General features: G+C 37.5%; 1 protein-coding gene and 1 non-coding gene across 3 annotated transcripts in view; both read left to right on the top strand.

Annotated features, from left to right (window-relative positions):
* UBR1 (ubiquitin protein ligase E3 component n-recognin 1) overlaps positions 1 to 25526 on the top strand; it is a 149584-nt gene that overhangs the window by 19216 nt on the left and 104842 nt on the right. For both annotated transcript variants that reach the window (XM_028126716.2, XM_028126715.2), the window contains exon 4: positions 11992 to 12102. In XM_028126716.2, the coding sequence (XP_027982517.1) occupies positions 11992 to 12102 (111 nt within the window). The remainder of the gene's footprint in view (positions 1 to 11991; positions 12103 to 25526) is intronic.
* Positions 13976 to 14081, top strand: LOC114226584 (U6 spliceosomal RNA). The gene has a single exon (XR_003612779.2). It is a non-coding gene; the product is annotated as a U6 spliceosomal RNA (small nuclear RNA).

Raw genomic sequence — 25526 nt, 5'->3', positions numbered from 1 at the left:
AGGGCAGGTAAGAGAATGGGACTCTGGATGGTCACACAGGCAGTTTCAGCAGTATTCATATTCTCTTGGGTTGGGTGCTGGGTTCACGGGTGTTCATTTCATTGTTATACTTTGTAACTTACCTATACTCTGTATATATTCTTTTGTATAATAAAACACTTCATAAATGAAAAAAACCATTAAAAAAAAAAGATTGGAAGAGGTAAGAAGGGATATGTGTTGCTCAAGAGAAGAGGAAGAAGAGTGTAATGACAGGGGACAGACCGAAGATTGGATACTGTGTGAAGAAGACAGGACCAAGAAAAACTTTTAGTGGCAGAACAGTCCAAAACAACTTGAGAACAAGAAAATAACAAAGTTGAAATTTTGAACTGTTTGTTCTGCTGTGTGTAATGTGACTCTTCATGATCTCTAGGTTCTCCGTAGTTTATCCCTTAAGAAAACCTACAGTAAGATAAATAAGGTCTTAAGATCTAACGTACAACATGGTGACTATAGTTGATAACACTGTATTGTGTAGTTGAAATTTGTTAACAGAGTAGAACTTAGAGGCGCCTGGGTGGCTCAGTCATTAAGCGTCTGCCTTCAGCTCAAGTCATGATCACAGGGTCCTGGGATCGAGCCCCACATCCAGCTCCCTGCTCAGCGGGAAGCCTGCTTCTCCCTCTCCCACTCCCTCTGCTTGTGTTCCCTCTCTCGCTGTGTCTCTCTCTGTCAAATAAATAAATAAAATACTTAAAAAAAAAGAGTAGAACTTAAATGCTTGTGGACACATTAAAAAAAGTAGATATAAAAAAAGAACATAATACAGTACTATTTTTTTTTAAGATTTTATTATTTATTTGAGAGAGAGAGAGTACAAGGTGGGGGGAGAGGCAGAGGGAGAGGGAGAAGCAGACTTCCTGCTGAGCAGGGAGCCCAGTGCGGGGCTCAATCCCAGGACCCTGGGATCATGACCTGAGCCAAAGGCAGACGCTTAATGACTGAGCCACCCAAGTTCCCAGTACTATTTTTTAAAAATAACCTGAAGCTAACCTCTGCATTTTCTCCTCAAAGTAAACAAGCACCCACTGTTAAAGATTATATTTAAATAGATAAATGTTTCCTTTATCTAAAGCAAGGAAAGTGAGTTACAACAAATAATATATAGGCATATCTTATTTTATTGCACTTCACTTAATTGTGTTTTGTAGATACTGTGCTTTTTACAGTTGAAGGTTTGTGGCAACCCTGTGTCAAGTCTGTTGGTACCATTTTTCCAACAGCATTTGTTCACTCCATGTCTCTGTGTCACATTTTGGTAATTCTCGCAGTATTTCAGACTTTTCATTATTATTTTATTTGTTATGGTGATCAGTGATCTTTGATATTACTATTGTAATTGTTTTGGGCTGTCACAAATTGCACCCATACAAGACAGCAAACTTAATTGATAAAGGTTGTGTGTGTTCTTACTGCTCCACTGACTGGCTATTCCCCTGTCTCTCTCACTCTCCTCAGGCCTCCCTATTCCCTGAGACTCAAATGTATTGAAATTATGCTAGTTAATAACCCTGCGATGGCCTCTAAGTGTTCAAGTGAAAGGAAGAGGCACACATCTTTCATTTTAAATCAAAAGCTAGAAGTGATTAAGCTTAGTAGGGAAGGCATGGTGAAAGCTGAGTGAGGACTGAAAGCCAGACCTCTTGTGCCAGTTAGCTAAGTTGTGAATGCAAAGGAAAAGTTCTTGAAGGAAATTAAAAGTGCTACTCCAGTGAACACGTGAATGATTAGAAAGCATTATTGCTGATATAGAAAAAGTGTGAGGGGTCTGGATAGAAGGTCAAATCAACTACAGTATTCCCTTACAGCAAAGCCTAATCTAGAGCAAGGCCATACCACTCTTCAATTCTGTAAAGGCTGAGAGGGGTGAGGAAGCTACCGAAGAAAAGTTGGAAGCTAACAGAGGTTGGTTCATGAGGTTTAAGGAAAGAAGCCATCTCTGTAACATAAAGTGCTAAAAGTGGGAGGTGAAGCAGCAAGTGCTGATGTAGAAGCTGCAGCAAGTTCTCCAGGAGATCTAGCTGAGATCATTAATAAAGGTGGCTCTACTCAACAACAGATCTTCAATGTAGACAAAACAGCCTTGTATTGGAAGAAGATGCCATCTAGGACTTTAATAGCCAGAGAGACGTCATTGCCTGGCTTCAAAGCTTCAAAAGACATGCTGACTTTTTTGTTATGGGCTAATGCAACTGATGTCTTGAAGTTGAAGCCAGTGCTCATTTGCATTTTTGAAAATCCTAAGGCCCTTAATTACATGAAAACTAGTTTGCCTGTGCTCTATAAATGGAACAACAAAGCCTTGATGACAACAGTTCTGTTTACAACATGGTTTACTGAATATTTTAAGCTCACTGTTGAGACCTACTGCTCAGATTAAAGATTCTTTTCAAAATGTGACTGCTCACTGACAGTGCATCTGTTCACCCAAGAGCTCTGATGGAGATGTACAATAAGAATAATGTTCTTTTGATGCTAACACAGCATCCATTCTGCAGCCCCTGGATCAAGGAGTCATTTCAACCTTCAAGTCTTATTTAAGAAATACATATCATAAAACTACAGCTGCTGTAGATAGTGATTCCTCTGATGGGTCTGGGCAAAGTAAATTGAAAAGTTTATGGAAAGGATTCATCATTTTAGATGCCATTAAGAACATTCATGATTCATGCAAAGAAGGAAAAAACATGAAAAGGAATTTGGAAGAAGTTGATTCCAACCCTCAAGGATGACTTTGAGGGGTTCAGGACTTCATTGGAGGAAAATAACTGCAGATGTGGTAGGAATAGCAAGAGAACTAAAGCTTGAAGACATGACTGAATTGCTGCAATCTATGATCAAACTGTAATGGATGACGAGTTGCTTTCGATGGGTGAGCAGTGGTTTCTTGAGACATTCTTCCTGGTGAAGACTGTTGAAATGACAACAATAGATTTAGAATATTCCATAAACATAGTTGATAAATTACTGGCAGGGTTTGAGAGGACTGACTTCAATTTTGAAAGAAGTTCAAGTGTAGATAAAATGTTATCAAGCAGTATTGCATGGAACAGAAGAATTGATGAAAGAGTCAGTCAGTGTGGTATATATCCTTCACTGTTTTCTCATTTTAAGAAACTGCCACAGCCACCCCCTATGTTCGGCAACCACCATCCTGATCAGTCAGCAGCCATCAACATCAAGGCAAGACCCTCCACCACCAAAAAGATTACCACTTACTGAAACCTTAGATGATGGTTAGCATTTTAAACAGTAAAGTATTTTTAAATTAAGGTATATACATCATTTTTTAGATATAATGATAATAATTTAGATACTTAATAGACTACAGTATAGTGTAAATGTAACTTTTATAAGTACTAGGAAACCAAAAAAGTCATTTGACTTGCTTTATCATGCTGTTTGCTGTATTTCAGTGGTCTGAAACTAAACCTGTATGATCTCTGAGATAAGCCTATATTCATACAATCATCCCCTTTAATCAGAAATAAATGTTTTCAAATGAAGCTTAAAAAATTGTGAAAGAAAAAAATTCTCATGGTATACTTTTATATGGAAAAAGCAAAATATATAAAATTATGCATTCAGTTTTTGGTGTTTCTTTTAAAACATTGTGTATATAATACTTAACTGTAATTTATTTTAATTGTTTACCTATTATTGGGGGAATGTAATTAGGATTGTTATTTTTTTATAGTAAGCAGTGTTGCTATAAACATCTTTTTTTAATTAACATATAATGTACTATTTGTTTCAGGGGTATGGGTCTGTGATTCACCAGTCTTACACAGTTCATAGCGCTCATCATAGCACATAGCCTCCCCAATGTCCATCACCCAGAACATCTTTTCTTTTTTTTTTAAAGATTAATCTATTTTAGAGAGCACATGTGTAGGTGGGGGCAGGGGCAGAGGGAGATGGGGAGAATCTCAAGCTGACTCCACACTGAGCGTGGAGCCCAACCTGGGGCTCAGCCTTACCACCCAGAGATCATGACCCAAGCCGAAATCAAGATTCAGATACTTAACCAACCAAGCCACCCAGGCACCCTGCTATAAATATCTTTATGTGTGAGTCACTTATCTATATGTAGGATTATTTCCTTCGGATAGGTTCTCAGAGGTAGAATTACTGGATTAAAAAATATTTCAGGAAATAGAGAAGCCACAGATTAGGTGAAAGTCTGCAATACGTGTATGTGATAAAGGACTGGTATCCAAAATGTACAAAATACTCTTAAACAGTAAGAAAATTAACAACCCAGTTAAAAAATGGGCAAAAGATCTGAAACAGACTTCACTAAGAAGATATATAAATGGCTAACAAGTACATGAAAAATGCTTAGCATCATTTGTTATTAAATTAATACAAGAATGAAGTACCACTACACACCTATTAGAATGGCCAAAATCCAAAACCTGACAACACAAAATGATGAGGATAGGAGCAGCAGGAACTCTTAATTCATTCCTGGGGGAAATGCAAAATGGTACAGCTACTTTGGAAAACATTTTGGCAGTTTCTTACAGAAGTAAACATACTGTAACCATATGATCTAGCAGTTGTGTTCCTTAATATTTACCCAAATAAACGGAAAGCTTACACCCACACAAAAAACTGCACAGGAATGTTTATAGCAGGTTTTTTCACATTTACCAAAACTTGGAAGCAACCAGGATATCCATCAATAGATGAATAGATACGCCACTTTGGTATACCAATACAATGGAATATTCTTTTTTTTTTTTTAAAGATCTATTTATTTGAGAGAGAGAATGAGATAGAGAGAGAGAGAGCATGAGACGGGGGAGGGTCAGAGGGAGAAGCACACTCCCTGCTCAGCAGGGAGCCTGATGCAGGACTCGATCCTGGGACTCCAGGATCATGACCTGTGCCGAAGGCAGTCGCTTAACCAACTGAGCCACCCAGGCGCCCCTACAATGGAATATTCTTCAGTGATAAAAAGAAATTAGCTACTAAGAGCTGGCAGGACCATAAATGCATGTTACAAAGTGAAAGAAGCTACTGTGAAAGACTAGATACTGTGTGGTTCTAGCTGTATCACATTCTGGGAAAGGCAACACTGTGGAGACTAAAAAGTTCAGGGCCTGGGGAATGGTGGTGGGAGGGATGGAGGAATGAATAGGTGGAGCATGGGGGATATTTAGGGTAGTAAAGCTATTCTGTATGATACTGAAGATGTATATACATGTCATTATTTGTTAGAACCAAAAAAGTATACAACACCGAGAACCCTAATGTAAATTGTGGACTTTAGTTAATAATAATGTATCAAAAAATAATGTATCAACATTGACTCCTCAATTGCAACAAATATATCACTCTAATACAAGGTGTCAATAATAGGGGAAACTGATGGGGGAAGAAGAGGTATATGGGAACTTGGTATTTTCTGCTTAATTTTTCTTTAAACCTAAAACTGTTCTAAAAAACAAAGTCTGTTAATTTTTATGAATTTCAAAGGTTCTTAGTACATTTTGCCAAAGTGCTTCAGGAAAGAATTATACCAAATGTACTACAAGTAGTGGTATAGAATCCCGCAGAACCTGCAGAAACCTTTAAATAGAAACCCTTTAAACTAAAACCTTTCAAACTGAACCCAACTTAAAAAAAAATTTTCCCCACTTCATTGAAAAGTGTTTTCCTGATTGTTCTAATGTTGTTTCTCTTTGCTTATTCTGGAATGGTGAATATGAAATACCCTTGCATTTTTACTTTGCCATCTTCCTGGATAAAAGGAACAGGCTGTTTGTTTTGCCATCATCCTTGCTGACAGGGCCAAGGTCATTGATTTGATAAGTAGATTAAATTCCAGGAAGCCACGATCACAGTAATGTAGCTTTGATCAAACAACCAAAATAGTGGCTGAGTTCACCTAACCGGGGTCTTCTTGTATCTTGGAAACTGATACCAAACCAGGTTTGCTTCTAACATTGGTGTCCTTTTATTGAACACATTCCAGAGTCAATTACCGTAAGTCTGGAGAAGAAAACAAAGCCCACTACGAGGCTTCTTTTTCTTCTCCCTTTCCTGTGTAATGTCTCTATCTTCATTTACTAAATTGCAATGATATGTCTGTGTGTCCTTCATCCCCATCTGACTGTAAACTCTCTAGGACGAGGCCCAGGTCTGACTTTACACCTCCTTTGTCTTTCATAGTACCTGGGACATAGAGGCTTTCAGCAAACGTCTTTTGAAATGAAGTGTTAGGATCAAAAAGACTAGATCATAGGTAGAGCTGATATCTAACATTTAATTATAAAAATAACCATGAGGGTCTATTTTAACATCAGCCTGCTGTAATCCTACATGATGAGATTTATTCTTATATTTGAAACACAACAGCACTGGGGCGCCTGAGTGGCTCAGTTGGTTAAGCGACTGCCTTCAGCTCAGGTCATGATCCTGGAGTCCCAGGATCGAGTCCCACATTCGGGCTCCCTGCTCAGCAGGGAGTCTGCTTCTCCCTCTGACCCTCCCCCATCTCATGCTCTCTCTCTCTATCTCATTCTATCTCTCAAATAAATAAATAAAATCTTAAAAAAATAAAAGAAACGAAATACAACAGCACTAAAAAATAATTAATTTACCCAGGGAATACAATAAAACTGTCTTTTTAAAAATTCAAACAATATGGAAAAATATAAATAAAAATTATAGTTGCCATTCTGTCCCATTGTACTTTCTTTGTTAAACTACATACAATTTAATGTATGTACATCCTTACAAATCTTTATGTATTTACAAACATGTACACACATTTATATGTTTAGGAGGGGTGTGTATGTGAGTGTGTATATAGATGGGATCTTACTGTATATCCTATCTTACAGTTTGTTTTCAACCTAACAGTATATCATGGGGATAATTCTATGTTGATACATATAACAACTCCCCTGCCTTATTTAATTGTTGCATGTATTCCTTTATGGGATTATATCATCGTATATATATATATATTATTTTTTAAAGATTTTATTTATTTATTTGACAGAGAGATACACAGCGAGAGAGAGAACACAAGCAGGGGGAGTGGGAGAAGGAGAAGCAGGCTTCCCGCTGAGCAGGGAGCCGGAAGCGGGGCTTGATCCCAGGACCCTGGGATCACGACCTGAGCCGAAGGCGGACGCTTAGCGACTGAGCCACCCAGGGACCCTATATCATCATATATTTAGCCCTCTCCTTTTTTAGATAATTATGTTGTTTCCAGTTTTTCACTGATCAAAAATGTTGGAGTGTACACATATACCTTTGTTTTCATATGAACCAATGTATATAAATATTCAAGAATGCCTGAGGCTAGATATTTAGAGGTAGATTTTCTGGATTGATGGGTGTATGCATTTAAAATTTTGTTAGATTTTTGCCAGATATTTTCCTTGAATTACCATGAGCTTACATTCTCAGTAAAAGAATATGAAAATGGGAGCGCCTGGGTGACTTAGTCGGTTACGCGTCTGCCTTTGTCTCAGGTCATGATCCTGGGGTCCTGGGATCGAGCCCCATTTTGGGTACCCTGCTCGGCGGGGAGTCTGCTTCTCCCTTTCCCTCTGCCCCTCACCCCCGCTTGTGTGCTTTCTCTCTCTCTCAAATAAATAAAATCTTGAATATGAAAATGTTCTTTTTCCACAACTGTCCCCAATCTTTAATTAGTCTTTTTTTACATTTTGCCATCTGTTAGATAGATTTCAGATTATTGAAGAACGTCATTATTTTAATTTGGTTATCTGTAGTGTTAACATCTTTTCATATTTTAATTGTTTAATTTCTTCTGTGTTGTTTATTTCTTTACTCATTTTTCTTTTGCCTTTTACTTCTATGTTACATACTTTACAAACATTATCTTATTATGTTTGTCTTTTAAAAACTTGTTTTTGGGGCGCCTGTGTGGCTCATTTGGTTAAGCGTCTGCCTTCAGCTCAGGTCATGATCCCAGGGTCCTGGGATTGAGCCCCGCATTGGGCTCCCTGCTCAGCGGGAAGCCTGCTTCTTCTCCCTCTCCCACTCCCTCTGCTTGTGTTCCCTCTCTCGCTGTGTATCTCTCTGTCAAATAAGTAAAATCTAAAAATAAAAAATAAAAAACCTTGTTTTAAGTGTGATTTATTGAGATATAATTTATATAAAATGAAATCTACACTGAAAGTGTATAGTTTGAAGTTTTCACAGATGTTATACAGGTCAGTAGCCACCACCACAATCAAGATATGTTTTGACATCTGCCAGATACCCTTTGCATTCAGTTGTCTTGCTTCCATACCCCTAGTTCCCGGGAGTCACTGAACTGTTTTCTGTCCCTATATTTTTGCCTTTTCAGAATGTCATATAAATGAAATCATATAGTGTGTAGTGTTTCCTGTCTGGCTTTTTTTCACTTAGCAAAATGCCTTTGAAATCCTCTCATATATCAGCATTTTGTTCCTTTTATTGCCATTATATGGATCTGCTACAATTTCTTTTCATCAGTTGGTGCACATTGGTTTCCAGCTTTTAAATAAAGCTTCTTTAAACATTCATGTACAAGTCTTTGTTTTGTACAGAAATGTTTGCATTTCTCTTGAGTAACCTAGAAGTAGGATTGCTGAATCTTAAGTGTATATTTGATTTTATAAGATCTGTTTTCTACCTTTTAACTTGATCTATGCTATCATTTGTCTTGGCTTTTTAAATATATATATTAAATTTGCCAGATTTTTTTAAGGCTTCTAGATTTTGTGCCTTGCTTCTATGCCATTCCCTATTCTGATTATGCTTTTACTTTTTTTTTTAAGATTTTATTTATTTATTTGACAGAGAGATAGAGCCAGAAGGCACAAGTGGGGAGAATGGCAGAGGGCGAGGGAGAAGCAGGCTCCCCGCTGAGCAGGGAGCCCGATGTGGGGCTCAATCCCAGGCCCCTGAGATCATGACCTGAGCCAAAGGTCGTCGCTTAACCATCTGAGCCACCTAGGTGCCCCTAGTCTGTCAGTTTTAATGGTATCTTTGATTTCCTCTTAATACCTGTGTAATAGTTGATAATCTTATTTTCTTTCCTTTGTCCCAATTTTTAGTTGTAGCCCTTCTGATTGTTAGATCATATAATGTTTACATTCTTCATCCATGTCCTTACTTTTGATTTGTATCTTAACTCTGCAATTGAATTTATAAAATGTTCACCATCTGTCCTTTTTCTGAGCTCTTCCTAGTCACCTCTTGGTCAGATGAAGCTCATCCTCTAAGGGTTGGTGAACTAATTTGTGGGTCAGATCTGATTCACTGCCTGTTTTTGTATGGCCTGCAAGCTAAGTTTGTTTTTATATTTCTAGGTGGTTGGGGAAAAGATAAAGTAGTAATTTATGATACATGAAAATTATGTGAAGTTAAAATTCCTATTTCATGAAAATTATATAAAATCAAAATTCTAGTGCCCATAAATCAAGTTTTATTGGAACATAACCTTGCTCGTGTATGTATTTATTATCTGTGGCTGTTTCTGCACTACAACGGTAGATTTGAGTAATTCAACAGAGATTATATGACCCGAAAAGCCTAACATATTTACTATCTGTTCCTTTTTTTTTTTTTTTTTTAAGTAGGGCTTGAACTCATGACCCTGAGATCAGGACCTGAGCTGAGATCCAGAGTCCGATGCTTAACTGACTGAGCATCCAGGCACCCCACTATCTGTTCCTTTATACATAAAGTTTGCTGATCTCTGTTCAAGTAGATTTCTCAGGAAGGGCTCATGTATACAGTATTCCCGATGTTCTGACATGTTCAAAATTGTATTTTTATAGCTTGGTTGGAGATAACATCCTTGTTTGCATTTTCTTTCCTTGAAAACACAGCTCTGCTGTTGTTTTATACATTGTCATTGAAAAGTCTGATACCAGTCTAATTTTTTTTTTTTAATTAGATATAGCGAGAGAGGGATCACAAGCAGGGGGAGTGGGAGAGGGAGAAGCAGGCTTCCCACTGAACAAGGACCCCAATCCGGGGCTCGATCCCAGGACCCGGGGATCATGACCTGAGCTGAAGGCAGACGCTTAACAACTGAGCCACCCAGGCGCCCCACCAGTCTAATTTTCTTACTACTATATTATTTCATCTTTTTGCCAGAAAGCCTCAGGACATTTATCTTTAAAGTCTTAGAATTTTCATAGGATATACTTCAGAGTTGATCATATTAGGTGAGTTTTAGTTACTCATGGGTGTTTTCAGTGTGTAGATTCAGGTCTTCTTTTATTTTAGGAAATTTCCTTAGATTACAGTTGTAAGTATCAACTCTGTTCCGTTGTTCAGATTTTCTTCTTTGGTGACTCCAGTTATGCCTATTTTCTGTTGCAACCCCTTTCTCTCTGACCTTGTATTTCTTTAATTATCACATTTTCATTTCTTGAAATGTATCACATTTCATTTCTCCTGCTTTGTTTAATGTTATTTATTAATTTTTCATTTGAGTGTATTGTCTTGGACACCTTGTAATTTGGAATTCATTTCTGATAGGATTTTCTAGTGCTCTTCTGTTTTTTTTTTTTTTTCTTGAGTTCAGTCAGGTCTCATTTATTCCTTTTTTGTCCACTTCTGTTCTTAGTTTATTTCTAATTAAAGGTGCTTTAATCTGATTAAGGGTTTTCATATCCCCCAAATGCTTGTTTGAGGCTATGTAATTAAGTTTGAAACATTAGATTACAGTTTTCTTCAGCTTTGTGATTGGGTTTTGGCTCTTACTGCATTTTTTGCCTTTCTTTTTTGGTAATAGTTTTGTATGAATATGGTCTATTTCTTTTTTATTTCATGGACAGTGTCCACAAGTGCTCTCTTCTATAAGTTCGGTCCTCTTCTGTGTAATTTCTTTTATAGATGATGTTGGTGGCAGAGGCGAGGTGAGGAGAGTGGCCTGTGTTGTTTCTCTCATTTCTCTAGGATCCTTAATTTTCCCTTTTTATTTCCTTTTTTCGTTTACTGCCACACTGTTAAGGTTTATCACTTTTTTTTAAATGTATTTCATTTTCCTCCAAAAGCAGTGCTTCTCTCAGGTTGCCACTTCTGGTCATGCTCACTTTTGATCTTTCCCTGGGAACTGCCAAGTCTCAACCTATGTTCCTCAACATTGGGTGTGACTTTGTGTGTGCTTCATCTAAGTCCTCTGTACCTCTCTGTTTTCTTTCATGGAATTTCTTAAGCTCCTCTCTCATCTGCATTTGTAGGCTTCAAACGATAGGCAATAGGAACTCTAATGGAACAAGTTGTTTGAAGGCCGTGGCATTTATTTTTCATCTCTCAGTAATGCTGCAGACATGAATCGTGTGGTTTTATTGCTCTCCTTGTTTATTTTATGTTTTGGAGAAGGAGGTTTTGGGGAAGATTCAAAATCAGGCCACTGTCATCATCCTATATCAGGATTCATATATGTTGCATCATTTTTGTTTGTTTGCAGGAACCCTGAAAGGAAAAATAAATAGTAAATAATAATAAAAGTAAAATTAAATAATTTTAATTGCAGTGGAACATCAAATAGATGTAAATACTGTAAACATTTCTTAACTATATAAGTATTATTATAATGATTTTTAGAAGTGTGTTTAAGCAGAAAAATGTCATTACTCAAGCATTCTAGGTGTTGCATAGTGGGCTGTTTTTTTTTTTTTTTTGCATTCTTCACAGTCTGTTCTCCATTAGTACACAATTTTAAAAACTATTATTTAAAAATTAGATGTTTCAAAGCATATTTGTTTCAAAATTTTGTCAGTTTTGAAGGCTCATTTTTGTTGTGATTAAGTATTCGGATCTTTATTTATTTCAGTTGACAAACGGTTTTTGGTTTATTTGGTTTCTATTAATGGTAGTTAAGGTTTAAGTATTGGGGAGCATTTATTATTTGAGTCATCTTCATCCTTCTTGCTTTGTAATATGTTTGAAATCAAGACAAACTCATTTTTCATTTATCAGATGCATACTTCTACTGGAGGGGGATTTTGTGACTGTGGAGACACAGAGGCATGGAAAACTGGCCCTTTTTGTGTAAGTCATGAACCTGGAAGAGCAGGTACTACAAAAGAGGTAAGAATACTATTTTTAAAAATTGGTAATTATTTTAAGCTTGATGAAATTAGATAGAAATGTTATGTGTATGGGTTAAACTCAATTCCATTAAGAAGCCTGCTTTTTATGTTCCAGTATTTAAATGTAAGGAGTTTTATTCCACTCTGTGTTCTTTGTCTAAAGAGTGAATTTATTCTACTTGTTAAGCAATTTGGTAAGTAAGAGTAAACAATATATAAGGCTAGAAGAGCAAATGGAACAGTAGAACTGATATGTAACTTCAGTAATTCCTTTTCATAAAGAAAAAATAGTCAATAAATTGATTATCTGCTGTATATCCTAATCAAGAAAAGTGAGTAAGCCAGATAAAGGCTATTAGGAAGGAGAATGAGGAAAAAACAAAAACCCACAGATACAGAAGAAATTAAAAGGGTATAAAAGACTCTTTGATAAGACTATACATGGAGAAAATTTGAACAGTTAATAACCAAGGAAGAAATTTGGAATGTTGTTACAAGAAAGTACTTCCTAATAAGTACTTCCTATGTTCAAATGGTTTCACAGAGTAACCCTTTTCAGAACTGTAAGAAATAAATAGTTTTTGTACTCTTTAAACTGTTCCAAATAATCCTCTAGCATTGAATACCCCTAGGGCCCAGATTTTGATCTCTTTAAGTACTATTACCCACTAAAAGAACTCAGGGCTTGTAAAAATACCTGACCAGGTCAGAGTCAAGGAATAGGTAAGCTTATGAGGATGGGTTTGTGTCTAAAGAATCTAGGACCCAGCTTGAAAGAGCTGTCGTTGATGGGAGTTGGACAGTTGGAGCATCAAAATAACACTAATAACTACTATAACTGATTGAATCATAATATATGAAAATTCATGAGTGCCTAATAAAACTTGCAGAGAACTTAAACAAATAATTTTGCCATGGCAGTGGTTCGTTGCCATGGCAATGGTTATTATATTATTTTTTTTTAAGATTTTTTAAATTTATTTTATTTGAGAGAGAGAATGAGAAAGAGCACATGAGAGGGGGGAGAATGAGAGGGAGAAGCAGACTCCCTGCTGAGCAGGGAGCCCGATGCGGGACTTGATCCTGGAACTCCAGGATCATGACCTGAGCCGAAGGCAGTCGCTTAACCAACTGAGCCACCCAGGCACCCAGTGGTTATTATATTAATTTCTCACTCTAAAAACTGGTAATTAAAGAGAATGAACTAAGCATATATTCTACCCTTTTTTTTTAAAGATTTTATTTATTTTAGAGAGGGAGAAAGCATGTGTGAGAGCAGGAGTGGGGGGAGGGGCAGAGGGAGCGAGAGAATTTGAAGCAGACCACGTCCTGAACTGGCTCTGAACTTGGAGCCCTACGCGGGGCTCTGTCCCACGACCCTGAGATCAGGACCTGAGCCGAAATTGAGAGCTGGACGCTTAACCAAGCTGAGCCACTCAGGAGGCCCTATTCTACCTCTTCAATAGGAATTGTATTTCGTGGTAAACAAGTGTTTCCAGTTTATGAGCTAGAGCTCTTCTTTCTAGGTGATCGCTAGCTAGCTAGTAGAGAGGGGATAATAGAATTAGAATAATCAACATTTTGCAAACCTGGAGGAAATACTTGATTCAGGCAAGGTTCATTAATGGATGCTAAATCTATTGAGACATGAGTTGATGAAGAACAGTATTCACATAGTTCTAAATTGTCATGTCATAGATCACTTGCTAGGCATACAGAAGAAAAGTGAAACTTTGTAATGGATATATCATATTGTCATCTCCTGAAACTGGCCATCAGTATTAGCATCATTGCTAATAGTGGGGTGACATGGCATAATGAGCCTCCTCACAGGATGTAAAATAAAGTACATAGGTTAACATTCTAAAAATCAGCTCACTTGGCAGCACATATGCTAAAATTGAAACAATAAAGAGAAGATTAGCATGGCCCCTGTGTAAGGATGACACACAAATTGGTGAAGTGTCCCATATTTTTATGATTTCACTCATATGTGGAATTTAAGAAACAAAACAGATGAACATAAGGGAAAGGAAAAAAAAAGAGAGGGAGACAAACCAAAAGAGACTTAACTATAGAGAATAAACTGAGGGTTGCTGTGAGCAGGGGGATGGGCTAAATGGGTGATGGATATTAAAGAGGGCACTGTGATAAGCACTGGGTGTTATATGTAAGTGACGAATCACTAAATTCTACTCCTGAAACTAGTATTACACTATATATGTTAACGAAAAGAAATTTGAAATATTGGGGGAAAATAAAATTTTCTAAAAACAAAAAAACAAAACCGCATAATCATCTTAATAAATGTTGCAACGACGTGGATGGAACTGGAGGGTGTTATGCTGAGTGAAGTAAGTCAATCAGAGAAAGACATGTATCATATGACCTCACTGAGATGAGGAATTCTTAATCTCAGGAAACAAACTGAGGGTTGCTGGAGTGGTGGGGGGTGGGAGGGATGGGGTGGCTGGGTGATAGACATTGGGGAGGTTATGTGCTATGGTGAGCGCTGTGAATTGTGCAAGACTGTTGAATCACAGACCTGTACCTCTGAAACAAATAATACATTATATGTTAAAAAAAAAAAAAGAAGAAGAAGATAGCAGGAAGGGAAAAATGAAGGCGGGGGGAAATCGGAGGGGGAGACGAACCATGAGAGACTATGGACTCTGAGAAACAAACTGAGGGTTTTAGAGGGGAGGAGGGTGGGGGGATGGGTTCGCCTGGTGATGGGTATTAAAGAGGGCATGTAAATTAAAGATAGAAAAAAAAAAGAGGGCATGTATTGAATGGAGCACTGGGTGTTATACACAAACAATGAATCATGGAACATTACATCAAAAACTAATGATGTAATGTATGGTGATTAACATAACAATAAAATTTTAAAAAAAGTTTATGTGGAATTATAAGGGACACAGAATAGCCAAAACAACCTTGAAAAAGAACAAATTTGGAGAACTCCTACTTCTCTATTTCAAAATCTACTACAAAGCAACAGTAATCAAGACAGTGTGGTATGACATAATGATAAACAGAGAGATTATGAGAATAGGTTTGAGAGCCCAGAAATAAACCCACATTTTTGTGGTCAACTGTTTTTCAACCAGAATACAAAGGGCATTCCCTAGGAAAAGAATAGTCTTTTTTATCAAGTGGTACCAGAACAACTAGATATCCACATGCAAAAGAATGAGTCTGGATCCCTAGCTCACACCATACATGAAAATTAGCTCAAAATGGATCAAAGACCTAAATGTGAGAGCTAAAACTATAAAACTCTTAGAAGAAAACACAGAGGTAAATCTTCATTACCTCATGTTTGGCCGTGGATTGATAGATATGACAGCAAAAGCCTGAGTAATACAAGAAAAAATAGATAATTGGACTTCATCAAAGAACACTGTCAAGAAAATGAAAAGTATACAGAATGGGAGAAATATGTTTGCAAATCATATTTTCTGATAAGGGACTTGTATCTAGAGCTTATAAAGAGCTCTTAAGGGGCACCTGGGTGGCTCAGTCATTAAGCGTCTGCCTTTGGCTCAGGTCATGATCCCAGGGTCCTGGGATCGAGCCCCGCATCAGGCTCCCCGCTCCAAGGGAAGCTTGCTTCTCCCTCTCCCACTCCCCCTGCTTATGTTCCCTCTCTCACTGTGTCTCTCTCTGTAAAATAAATAAATAAAATCTTGAAAAAAAAAGAGCTCTTAAAACTCCATAGTAAAAAGACAACCCAATTTTTAAAACAAGCAAATAGTCATTTCTTCATAAATAGTCATTTCTGGGGTGCCTGGGTGGCTCAGTCGGTTAAGCATCTGCCTTTGGCTAGGGTCATGATCTTGGGGTCCTGGGATGGAGCTCCGTGTCGGGCTTCCTGCTCAGTGGGGAGCCTGCTTCTCCCCTTCCCTCTGCCTGCCGCTCTGCCTACTTGTGCTCTTTCTGTCTTTGTCAAATAAATAAATAAAATCTTTAAAAGTAAATAAAAGTTTTCATCAAATTAGGAATAGAAACAGTGAAACATGCAGAATACAAAATGGGCAAAAGACTTTAATAGACATTTCTCCAAAGAAGACATACAAATAGCCAATAGGCACATGAGAAGATGCTCAACATCACTTAAGGAATCATTAAGGAAATACACATCAAAACCACAGTGAGGGCACCTGGGTGGCTCAGTCGGTTAGGCGTCTGCCTTCAGCTCGGGTCATGATCCCAGGGTCCTGGGATCAACCCCACATTGGGCTCCCTGCTTGGCGGGGAGCCTGTTTCTCCCTCTGCCTGCTACTCCCCCTGCTTGTGCTTGCTCTCTCTCTCTCTCTCTCTCTCTGACAAATCAGTAAAAATCTTGAAAAAAAATAAAAATAAAAATCCCCTGCCTGACACTCCCCCTGCTTATGCTCCCACTCCCTCTCTCTCTCTGTCAAATAAATAAATAAAATCTTTAATAAATAAATAAAATTTAAAAAAGGAAAAAAATGAAGTCATTTCTTCAAAGAGTGTATACACACACACACACACACACCACACACACACAACACACACACAGCCAATAAGCACATGAGAAGATGCTTAGCATCATTGCTCATTAGGGAAATGCATACCAAAATCATGACATTCTTTTTCCTACCCACTAATGGCTATAATCAACAAGGCAAATAATAACAAGTGTTAGTGAGAATGTGACAAAGTTGGAGCCCTCATAAGCTGTTGGTAGAAATGTAGAATAGTGCAGCCACTTTGGAGAATAGTCTAGCAGTTCTTCAAATGATTAAATGTAGAGTTATACACCTCAGCAACTCCACTTCAGGTATATACTCAAAATAATTAAAAACAGTTGTTCAAGCAAATATTTAGACCTGAATGTTCATGGTAGCATTATTCATAATAGTATTGTTATAACAGTTATTATAGAATAATGTATTACTCATAATAAAAAGTAGAAACAGCTCAATGTCTATCAACTGATAAATGGATAAACGATGTGGATAAATCGATACAACGCATTATTTGTCTATATATATGTAAAGTAGTGAAACATGCTTCAGTTTGGAGGAACCCTGAAAACATTCTAAGTGAAAGAAGCCAATTACAAAAAAATCTCATTATATGATTACGTTTAAGTGAAATGTCTGGAATAGGCAGATTTATAGGGACAGAAAATAGGTTTGTGGTTCTTTAGGTCTAGGGGGATGGAAGCGTGGGGTGGGAGAAGAAGAAATCACTAAAGAGTTCTTTTGTTTTTTGAGGTGATGAAACTGGTCTAAAACTAATGTGGTGATAGTTACAAATATCTGTATATACACTAAAAACCATTAAATAGTATCTTTTGAGTGAATTGTATAGTATGTGAATTATATCTCAAGCTGTTAAAAAATTGAAGTACCTAGAGCCTCACTTAGAAAATATTCTTTTTTTTTTTTTTTTAAGGATTGATTAGGAGAGAGATTATGCGGGCACATGTCGGGTATGGGACAGAGGGAGAGGGAGAGGGAGAGAGAATCTCAAGCAGACTCCCCATGGAGCATGGAGCCTTTCACCCATGAAATCATGATCTGAGCTGAAATCATGAGTCCGATGCTTAACTAACTGAGCCACCTGGCCCCACTTATGAAATATTGTTGATAAAAGTGTTTAGCCTGGTGGCGCCTGGGTGGTTCAGTCGGTTATGATCCCAGGGTTCTGGGATCGAGCCCCGCATCGGGCTCCCTGCTCTTCGGGAAGCCTGCTATCCCTCTGCCTCTGCCTCTCTCTCTCTCTCTGTCTCTCATGAATAAATAAATAAAATCTTTTAAAAAAAAAAGTTTTTAGCCTGAACTTAATAAAACCTTGAGGTTTAACTTTTAGGAAATACAGGGGAGGCATGAACATGATAAAGAAGACCACAAGGAAGATAAATATAAATTAATGTATGACATTTCAAGGCAAATCTAGAATATAGGAGTTTTTATAGGAAGTATGGCCTGGTTTCTGTCATGAAGAACAAAAGCTGGAAGTGGGGATGGGAGATTCATTTAGATGTAAGTGATCTAGACATAATAACCAAATGCAGTAGATATTTTGGGAAGAATTAAGGAAATTGAATATGATTAAGACATTAGATGATATTTAAAAATTATTAATGTTACTAGATAAAATAATGGTATTATAAGTATATAAGAAAAAAATTTTTAGAGATACATATTAAGTATTTAGGGGTAAAATATAATTAATTTTTACCTTAAAATACTTGAACAAAAAATACATATATGGAAAAATAACAGTTATTGAATTTAGGTAAAAGTGTGTTTATTATACTGATCTTCCTGTTTTTCTGTATTTAAAAAATTTTACTAATTAAAAATAAAAATCAGGGATACCTGGGTGGCTCAGTTGGTTAAGCATCTGGCTTCAGCTCAGGTCATGATCCCAGGGTCCTGGAATCAAGTTCCGCATTGGACTCCTTGCTTGGCTGGGAGCCTGCTTCTCCCTCTGCCTGCTACTCCCCCTGCTTGTGCTTGCTCTCTCTCTCTCTCTCTCTCTCTCTGACAAATCAGTAAAAATCTTGAAAAAAAATAAAAATAAAAATCACTCAATTAAACACCAAATAAATAACAAAAACATAGAAACTGTCCTTAAGCATAGAAGGGGGAAAAGAGAAAGTTTCCAAATTTGTTACATAAAGCCAACATTATATTGACCTCATATCTGACAAAATAGAGAATTTACAGATCAGTTTTATTAATAATTGTTATGCTGAAATACTAAATAAAACATTACTGGGTGAAATCAAGTTTAAAGGAATCATGTAGCACTATCATGCTTACATTCCTGGAATGAACTCTTGGAATTCACTTGTGAAACCATTAATCCTGGCACTTTCTGGGAAAGTAGCTTCTTCTTTTTTAATTTAAAAAAATTTTTATTTAAATTCAATTTAATTAACACATACTATATTATTAGTTTCAGGGGTAGAATTTAGTGATTCATCAGTTGCATACAACAACACCCAGTGCTTATTACTTCAAGTGCCCTCCTTAATGCCTATCACCCAGTTACCCCATCCCCCCCCTCCTCCCCTCCAGCAACCCCCAATTTGTTTCCTGGAGTAAAGAGTCTCTTATGGTTTGCCTTCCTCTCTGTTTTCATCTAATTTTATTTTCCTCTGTTTTCGTCTAATTTTATTTTCCCTTCCCTTCCCCTATGTTCATCTGTCATGTTTCTTAAGTTCCACATATGATTGAAATCATATATTTTTCTCTGACTTATTTTGCTTAGCATAATAACCTCTAGTTCCATCCATGTTGTTGCAAATGGCAAGATTTCTTTTTTTTTTAAAGATTTTATTTATTTATTTGACAGAGAGAGAGAGCGAAAGCAGGAACACAAGCAAGGGGAGTGGGAGAGGGAGAAGCAGGCTCCCTGCCGAACAGGGAGCCCGATGCAGGGCTCGATCCCAGGACCCCGGGATCATGACCTGAGCCGAAGGCAGACGCCTAATGACTGAGCCACCCAGGCACCCCAAGATTTCATTCTTTTTGGTGGCTGAGTAATATTCCATTCTGTGGAATATAGATATATATACATACATACACACACTACACACCACATCTGGGCTATTCCCATATTTTGGCTATTGTGGACATTGCTGCTATAAACATTGGGGTGCATGTGCCTCTTCAAATCAGTATTTTTGTATCCTCTGGATAAATACCTAGTAGTGCAATTGCTGGGTCATAGGGCATTTCTATTTTTTTTTTTTTTGAGGAACCTCCATACTGTTTTCCAGGGTGGCTGTACCAGTTTGCATTCCCACCAACAGTGTAAGAGGGTTCCGCTTTCTCCGCATCTTTGCCAACATCTGTTGTTCCCTGAGTTGTTAATTTTAGTTGGGAAAGTAGCTTCTTTGATAACATTCTCAATTTCTTCCAGGATTATTGACCTGAAATCAAAAGTCATTAATCATGTTTGACGATAAAACGCTAGGGTATTCCCATTATAGAGAGAAGAAAAGGAAATCTATTGCTCTTGTTATTTAACACTGTTGTGGAAGTCAATCAAATAGACTCACAGAATAAACTGAAATACATCAGTATTGGAGAGGAGGCAAAATTGTCATGATACCTGGAAAACCCAAGAATGTTAACTGAAAAAGAAATAGAAAGCAGAGTTTAGTCCAGTTATTGGTTACAGAACTCATATTAAAAACCATTAGTTTTTCTGTTTAGTGTATTCAGCAAATATTACTTGAATGCCTTACAAGCAATAATATCTTTTAGAAAATGTAATGGAAGGGGCACCTGGGTGGTACAGTTGGTTAAGTATCCAAGTCTTGGTTTTGGCTCAGGTTGTGATCTCAAGAGTCATGAGATCAAGTTCCATGTTGGGCTCTGCGCTTAGCATGAAGTCTGCTTCAGATTCTGTCACTCTCTCCCTCTGCCCCTCCTGCTCATGCACGCTCTCTCTCTAAAATAAATAAATCTTGGGGGAAAAAAAAGAAAATGTAATGGAAGAGGGGTGCTCGGCTGGCTCAGTCAGTGGAGCATATGACTCTTGATCTTGAGGTCGTGAGTTCAAGCCCCATGTTGGGTATAGAGATTATTTTTTAAAAAAATGTAATGGAGGAGAAGATCTCATTCATTATAGCATGAGAAAAAATATAATACTTTGGAAAAAAATAAATCTGCCAGGTCTGTTTTAAGAAACTTGAAAAGTATACTCCAATAGGCATGAAAGAAAAAAAAATCAGGAGATGAGGCACCTGGGTGGCTCAGTCATTAAGCATCTGCCTTCGGCTCAGGTCATGATCCCGGGGTCCTGAGATCAAGCCCTGCATTGGGCTCCCTGCTCCGCAGGAAGCCTGCTTCTCCCTCTCCCACTCCCCGTGCTTGTGTTCCCTCTCTCACTCTCTGTCAAATAAATAAAATCTTTAAAAAAAAAGTATCTCTTTTAAAAAAGGAATCAGGAGATATACTTCATTTTTGGATTGGAAGATTCAATATTACAAAAAAATATACAATACCAAAATTTTTTCTAGAGTTAATCCACAAAATCAGTATTTCCCCAACCAGAATAACAGCCAAATACTCTTTTGGAACTTGACAAAGCAGAAGTTCTTCTGGAAAAATAATCTGTGAGAATTGTCAGGAAAAGCTGAAATAAAGAGTTATGAGTGTGAGTAGGTCTAACAGACTTAAAATGTATTAAAGAGCTGTAGTAATACAAATAATGTGACTCTTGCTACAGGAATAGACAGCAAAGAATGAAATAGAGAAGAGAATCTAAATCCAGATTGGTAATAAAGATGGCATTTCAGATCGGTGGTGGTATGTAACTGGCTGCCCATTTGGAGGGAAGAAAACATAAAGCTTGATCAGATAAATTCCAGAAATAACAAGGATTTTTTAAAGCTTTTTTTTTTTTAAAGAAAAGAAATTATGAACTTGTTAGAAGGAAATATGGGTAAATTTTTAAAAATAATCTTGAAGTAGATTGGGCTTTTCTAAGATTTTTCTTTAAATTCAGAAGCCGGGGTGCCTGGGTGGCTCAGATGGTTAAGCATCTGCCTTCGGCTCAGGTCATGATCCCAGGGTCGTGGGATCGAGCCCCCACATCAGGCTCCTGGCTCGGCGGGGAGCCTGCTTCTCCTCCCTCTGTCTCTCTCCCTGCTCAGGCTCTCTCCTCCCTCTCTCTCTCTCTGTATCTCTGTGTCTCAGATGAATAAATAAAATCTTTAAAAAAATAAATAAATAAAAATAAATTCAGAAGCCATAAAAAGGAAAAGATTGATAAATGGCTTCTGCAAATATTAATAACTTCTTTATAGCAAAAACTTTGTCATGAGATTAAATGACAGACCGGAAAAAAACATTGCAATGTGTCATAAAGGATAATGATCTATCATTAAGAAACCCCTGGTATTCTGTATGTTTGTGCTATGTGACCACTTGTGTGTAGTGTGCTCTATTTTACAAAACTCAGAATGGAAAGAAATGGAATTATATTTGGAGAGGTAAAATGTGTTGTTTTCTCTTGAGTAGAAGCATCAGAGGGCAACAGTATGGGCTCTAGAACAGGTGTCCTCAGTTTGTTTTAGAACCCCACTGATAGCTCTGTGACTTTGGCAGAGTTACTCAACCTTTCTACCTTTCAGTATCTCTCTAAACTGGAGATAATACCGTCCGCCTCACAGGGCTGTGAGGATTAAATGAGGCAATACATGCAAAGTGCTTAGCTCTAGAATTTGCCTGGGGGTATTCTAAGGGCCCAGTAAATGTTAGCTGTCGTCATTAGTATTAGTATTAGAGCTCCTACTACTTTTCCCATTACCTTTCTTACTTCTGATACTAATAGTACCTCACATTTGTATGTTTTAGAATTAATAGAGATCTTTCACATGAATTACATAATTTTATCCTCATTACTACTTTGTGAGGTAGATATAGTAGCTCCATTTTATGGAAGTAGAAACAGAGCCTCAGTAAAGTTAAGTGACTTGCTCAGGTTTGCATTATCTAGTCAGTGGCAAAGTTGGACCTAAAATTCAGATTACTTTAGATTCTGGGTTCCAGACGGTTTTTTAAAATCTTGAATTTAGAAATAATTTCAAATTTATGAAAAGCTGCAAAAATAAAAATAGTACAAAGAATAGTCATATAGGGGCTCCTGGGTGGCTCAGTCAGTTAAGCGGCTGCCTTCGGCTCAGGTCATGATCCCAGGATCCAGGGATCGAGCCCTGCATCCGGATCCCTGCTCGGCAGAGAGCCTGCTTCTCCCTCTCCCTCTGCCTGCCACTCTGCCTACTTGTGCTCTCTATCTCTCTTAAATAAATAAATAAATAAAACTCTTAAAAAAAAAAAAAAGAATAGTCATATACTTTTTACCCATTCACCAGTTGTTAGCCTTTTCCCCCATTTACTTTATTATTCAGCATTCGATTTTTAGATTGCCTCTTCCCTCTTACTCATTTACTTGTCCTAATCTCAGATGGCCGTTCCTTCACTTGACAAATACTTATCAAGTGCCCATTTCTTGATTAAATATTACCACATGTCCATTACCTGGAATACCAGTGTAACCCTTTCAATTTTATTCTCATTTTTGTTTTAAGGAATGCTTTTAATTCTGATTATTCCACTTTCCTCTTCTAATACGTCAAAATATTTTGAAATATTTTGGCACATAGAGAGTGATTTGTGGCTTGGTTTTTATAACCTGTTCATTCCATAACTAGTCATTCTGCAAAAACTGTCTTTGTGTTTTATTTATTTATTTATTTAACATTTTATTTATTTATTTGACAGAGAGATAGACAGTGAGAGAGGGAACACAAGCAGGAGGAGCGGGAGAGGGAGAAGCAGGCTTCCCACTGAGCCGGGAGCCCAATGTGGGGCTCATGGGGCTGGATCCCAGGAGCCTGGAATCATGACCTGAGCCGAAGGCAGATGCTTAACGACTGAGCCACCCAGGCGCCTCTGTCTTTGTGTTTTTTTTTTTTTTTTAAGATTTTATTTATTTTTTTGACAGAGACACAGCAAGAGAGGGAACACAAGCAGGGGGAGTGGGAGAGGGAAAGAGAGAAGCAGGCTTCCCGCTGAGCAGGCTAAGCAGGGATCCCGATGCGGGGCTCCAAGACACTGGGATCATGACCTGAGCCAAAGGCAGATGCTTAAAGACTGGGCCACCCAGGCGCCCCTGTCTTTGTGTTTTAAATACCTGAAGAATCCTTGGGAGTTAAGTTGACTCACTGAGTTTACAAAGCTAGCTTCTCTCCCTCTGCCTCATGGATTTCCAGTCCGTATGGGGTTTTCCTGAATCATAATGGCCTCAGAACATTGGATTTAGTCTTGAACTAAGCTGATCTTGGATTTAGAATTAGATTCAAAGGGCGATTGGTCATTCAGGCTTATCCAAAAAGTAAACCTGGATATTCTGGAATTGACTGATTATCTGGAGGTGAAAGAGGGGCACCTATGGCTAGCATATAACTAATCAATTCATGCAACACAAACAGTCCTGTGTACATAGTGTTTTGTTTCATCTTTGCTTTGATGAATGTGAAAGCCATACTCTACCAGGTGCATGGTATTGTGCCAGTCATAGTGGGGATCTACCAAGTGTAATCCTATCTGGCTGATACTAATCAGCCAATCATCCAGCTTTTGGCAATGTCTTTTGAAGAGAGGTCTCTTTCCTGTATATATATAAAAGCAGTTTCTCTCTAGTCTTGCAGTACATTTCTGAGTTAATTATTAAGTTTTTTTTTTTCTATTTAGATTATAGCCCTTTTGTTTCCTCTCATTGACCTTCTTATTTTTTAAGCTTTAGATGCTTTGCTTGAAAGTTTCTTATATACTTACCAGACCTCTTCTAAAGGGCTTACTTCTGATTGCTATGGCATGGAAGTAATGAGTTGATTCTTTTAACTCTTCACCTCAGACTACTATTTTGAAGAATTCGAAAAGATATACTGAGCTAAAAAAAAATACACATATGTGTGTATTATATTATATGAAATAGGAATGTAGTGGACCAATATTGCTCTTAGTACTTTGGCATTCTTTGTATCTCTAGTAAGTGCTTCTGAACAAAATCTCCAGAGAGAAGGTGACATATTGAAGAGAAGGTAAAAATTGAAATCATAAAGCATTGGGGAGTGAGAAAGAATAGGTGCAAAATAGTAAAAATGTGTAGGTTAAGAGTTTGGTGAATGCAGAGTGAAACAGTTCATTAGAACAGTCTGTAGCAGGTAGGTTAATATTTAGTATTAAAATCTTATATTGAATTTCTACTGGATTTTTTTGTCTTAAAAAGTTCCTTTGTTTTTTTTTTCCTGTTTACTCTTTGTTTAAACAGCTTATTAAGATGTAACTTGATACCATATTAAAAAATTCTCCCATTTAAAGTGTATAATTCAGCACTTTTTGGTATATTCACAGTTTTTCATCCATCACCTCAATTATAGAACATTTTCATCACCCCCAAAAGAAACCCTGTATCCATCAGCAGTCACTCTCCATTTCTTACAAACTCCCCAGCCTTAAGCAATCACTGTTTTACTTTCTGTCCCTATACATATGCCTATTACGGACATTTTATATAAATGGGATCATATAGTATGTGGGGTCTTTTATGATTGGCTTTTTTCACCAGCATAATGTTTTCAAGGTTCATCAAGGTACATTACTTGTACCAGGTACTTTTTGGTACAAGTAATATTCTGTTGTATAAGAATTCATATTTTAGGGGCGCCTGGGTGGCTCAGTCATTAAGCATCTGCCCTCGGCTCAGGTCAAGATTTCGGGGTCCTGGGATCAAGCCCCGTGTTGGGCTCTCTGCTCAGCAGAGAGCCTGCTTCTCCCTCTTCCACTCCCCCTGCTTGTGCTCCCTCTCTCACTGTATGTCTCTGTCAAATAAATAAAATCTTAAAAAAAAAGAATTCAT

Source organism: Eumetopias jubatus, unplaced genomic scaffold (assembly GCF_037043125.1).
Source record: "Eumetopias jubatus isolate StellerSeaLion01/CBP00866 unplaced genomic scaffold, mEumJub1_p1.0 scaffold_7, whole genome shotgun sequence".
Lineage (NCBI taxonomy): Eukaryota > Metazoa > Chordata > Mammalia > Carnivora > Otariidae > Eumetopias > Eumetopias jubatus.
This window is presented reverse-complemented; position numbering and strand designations above follow the sequence as displayed.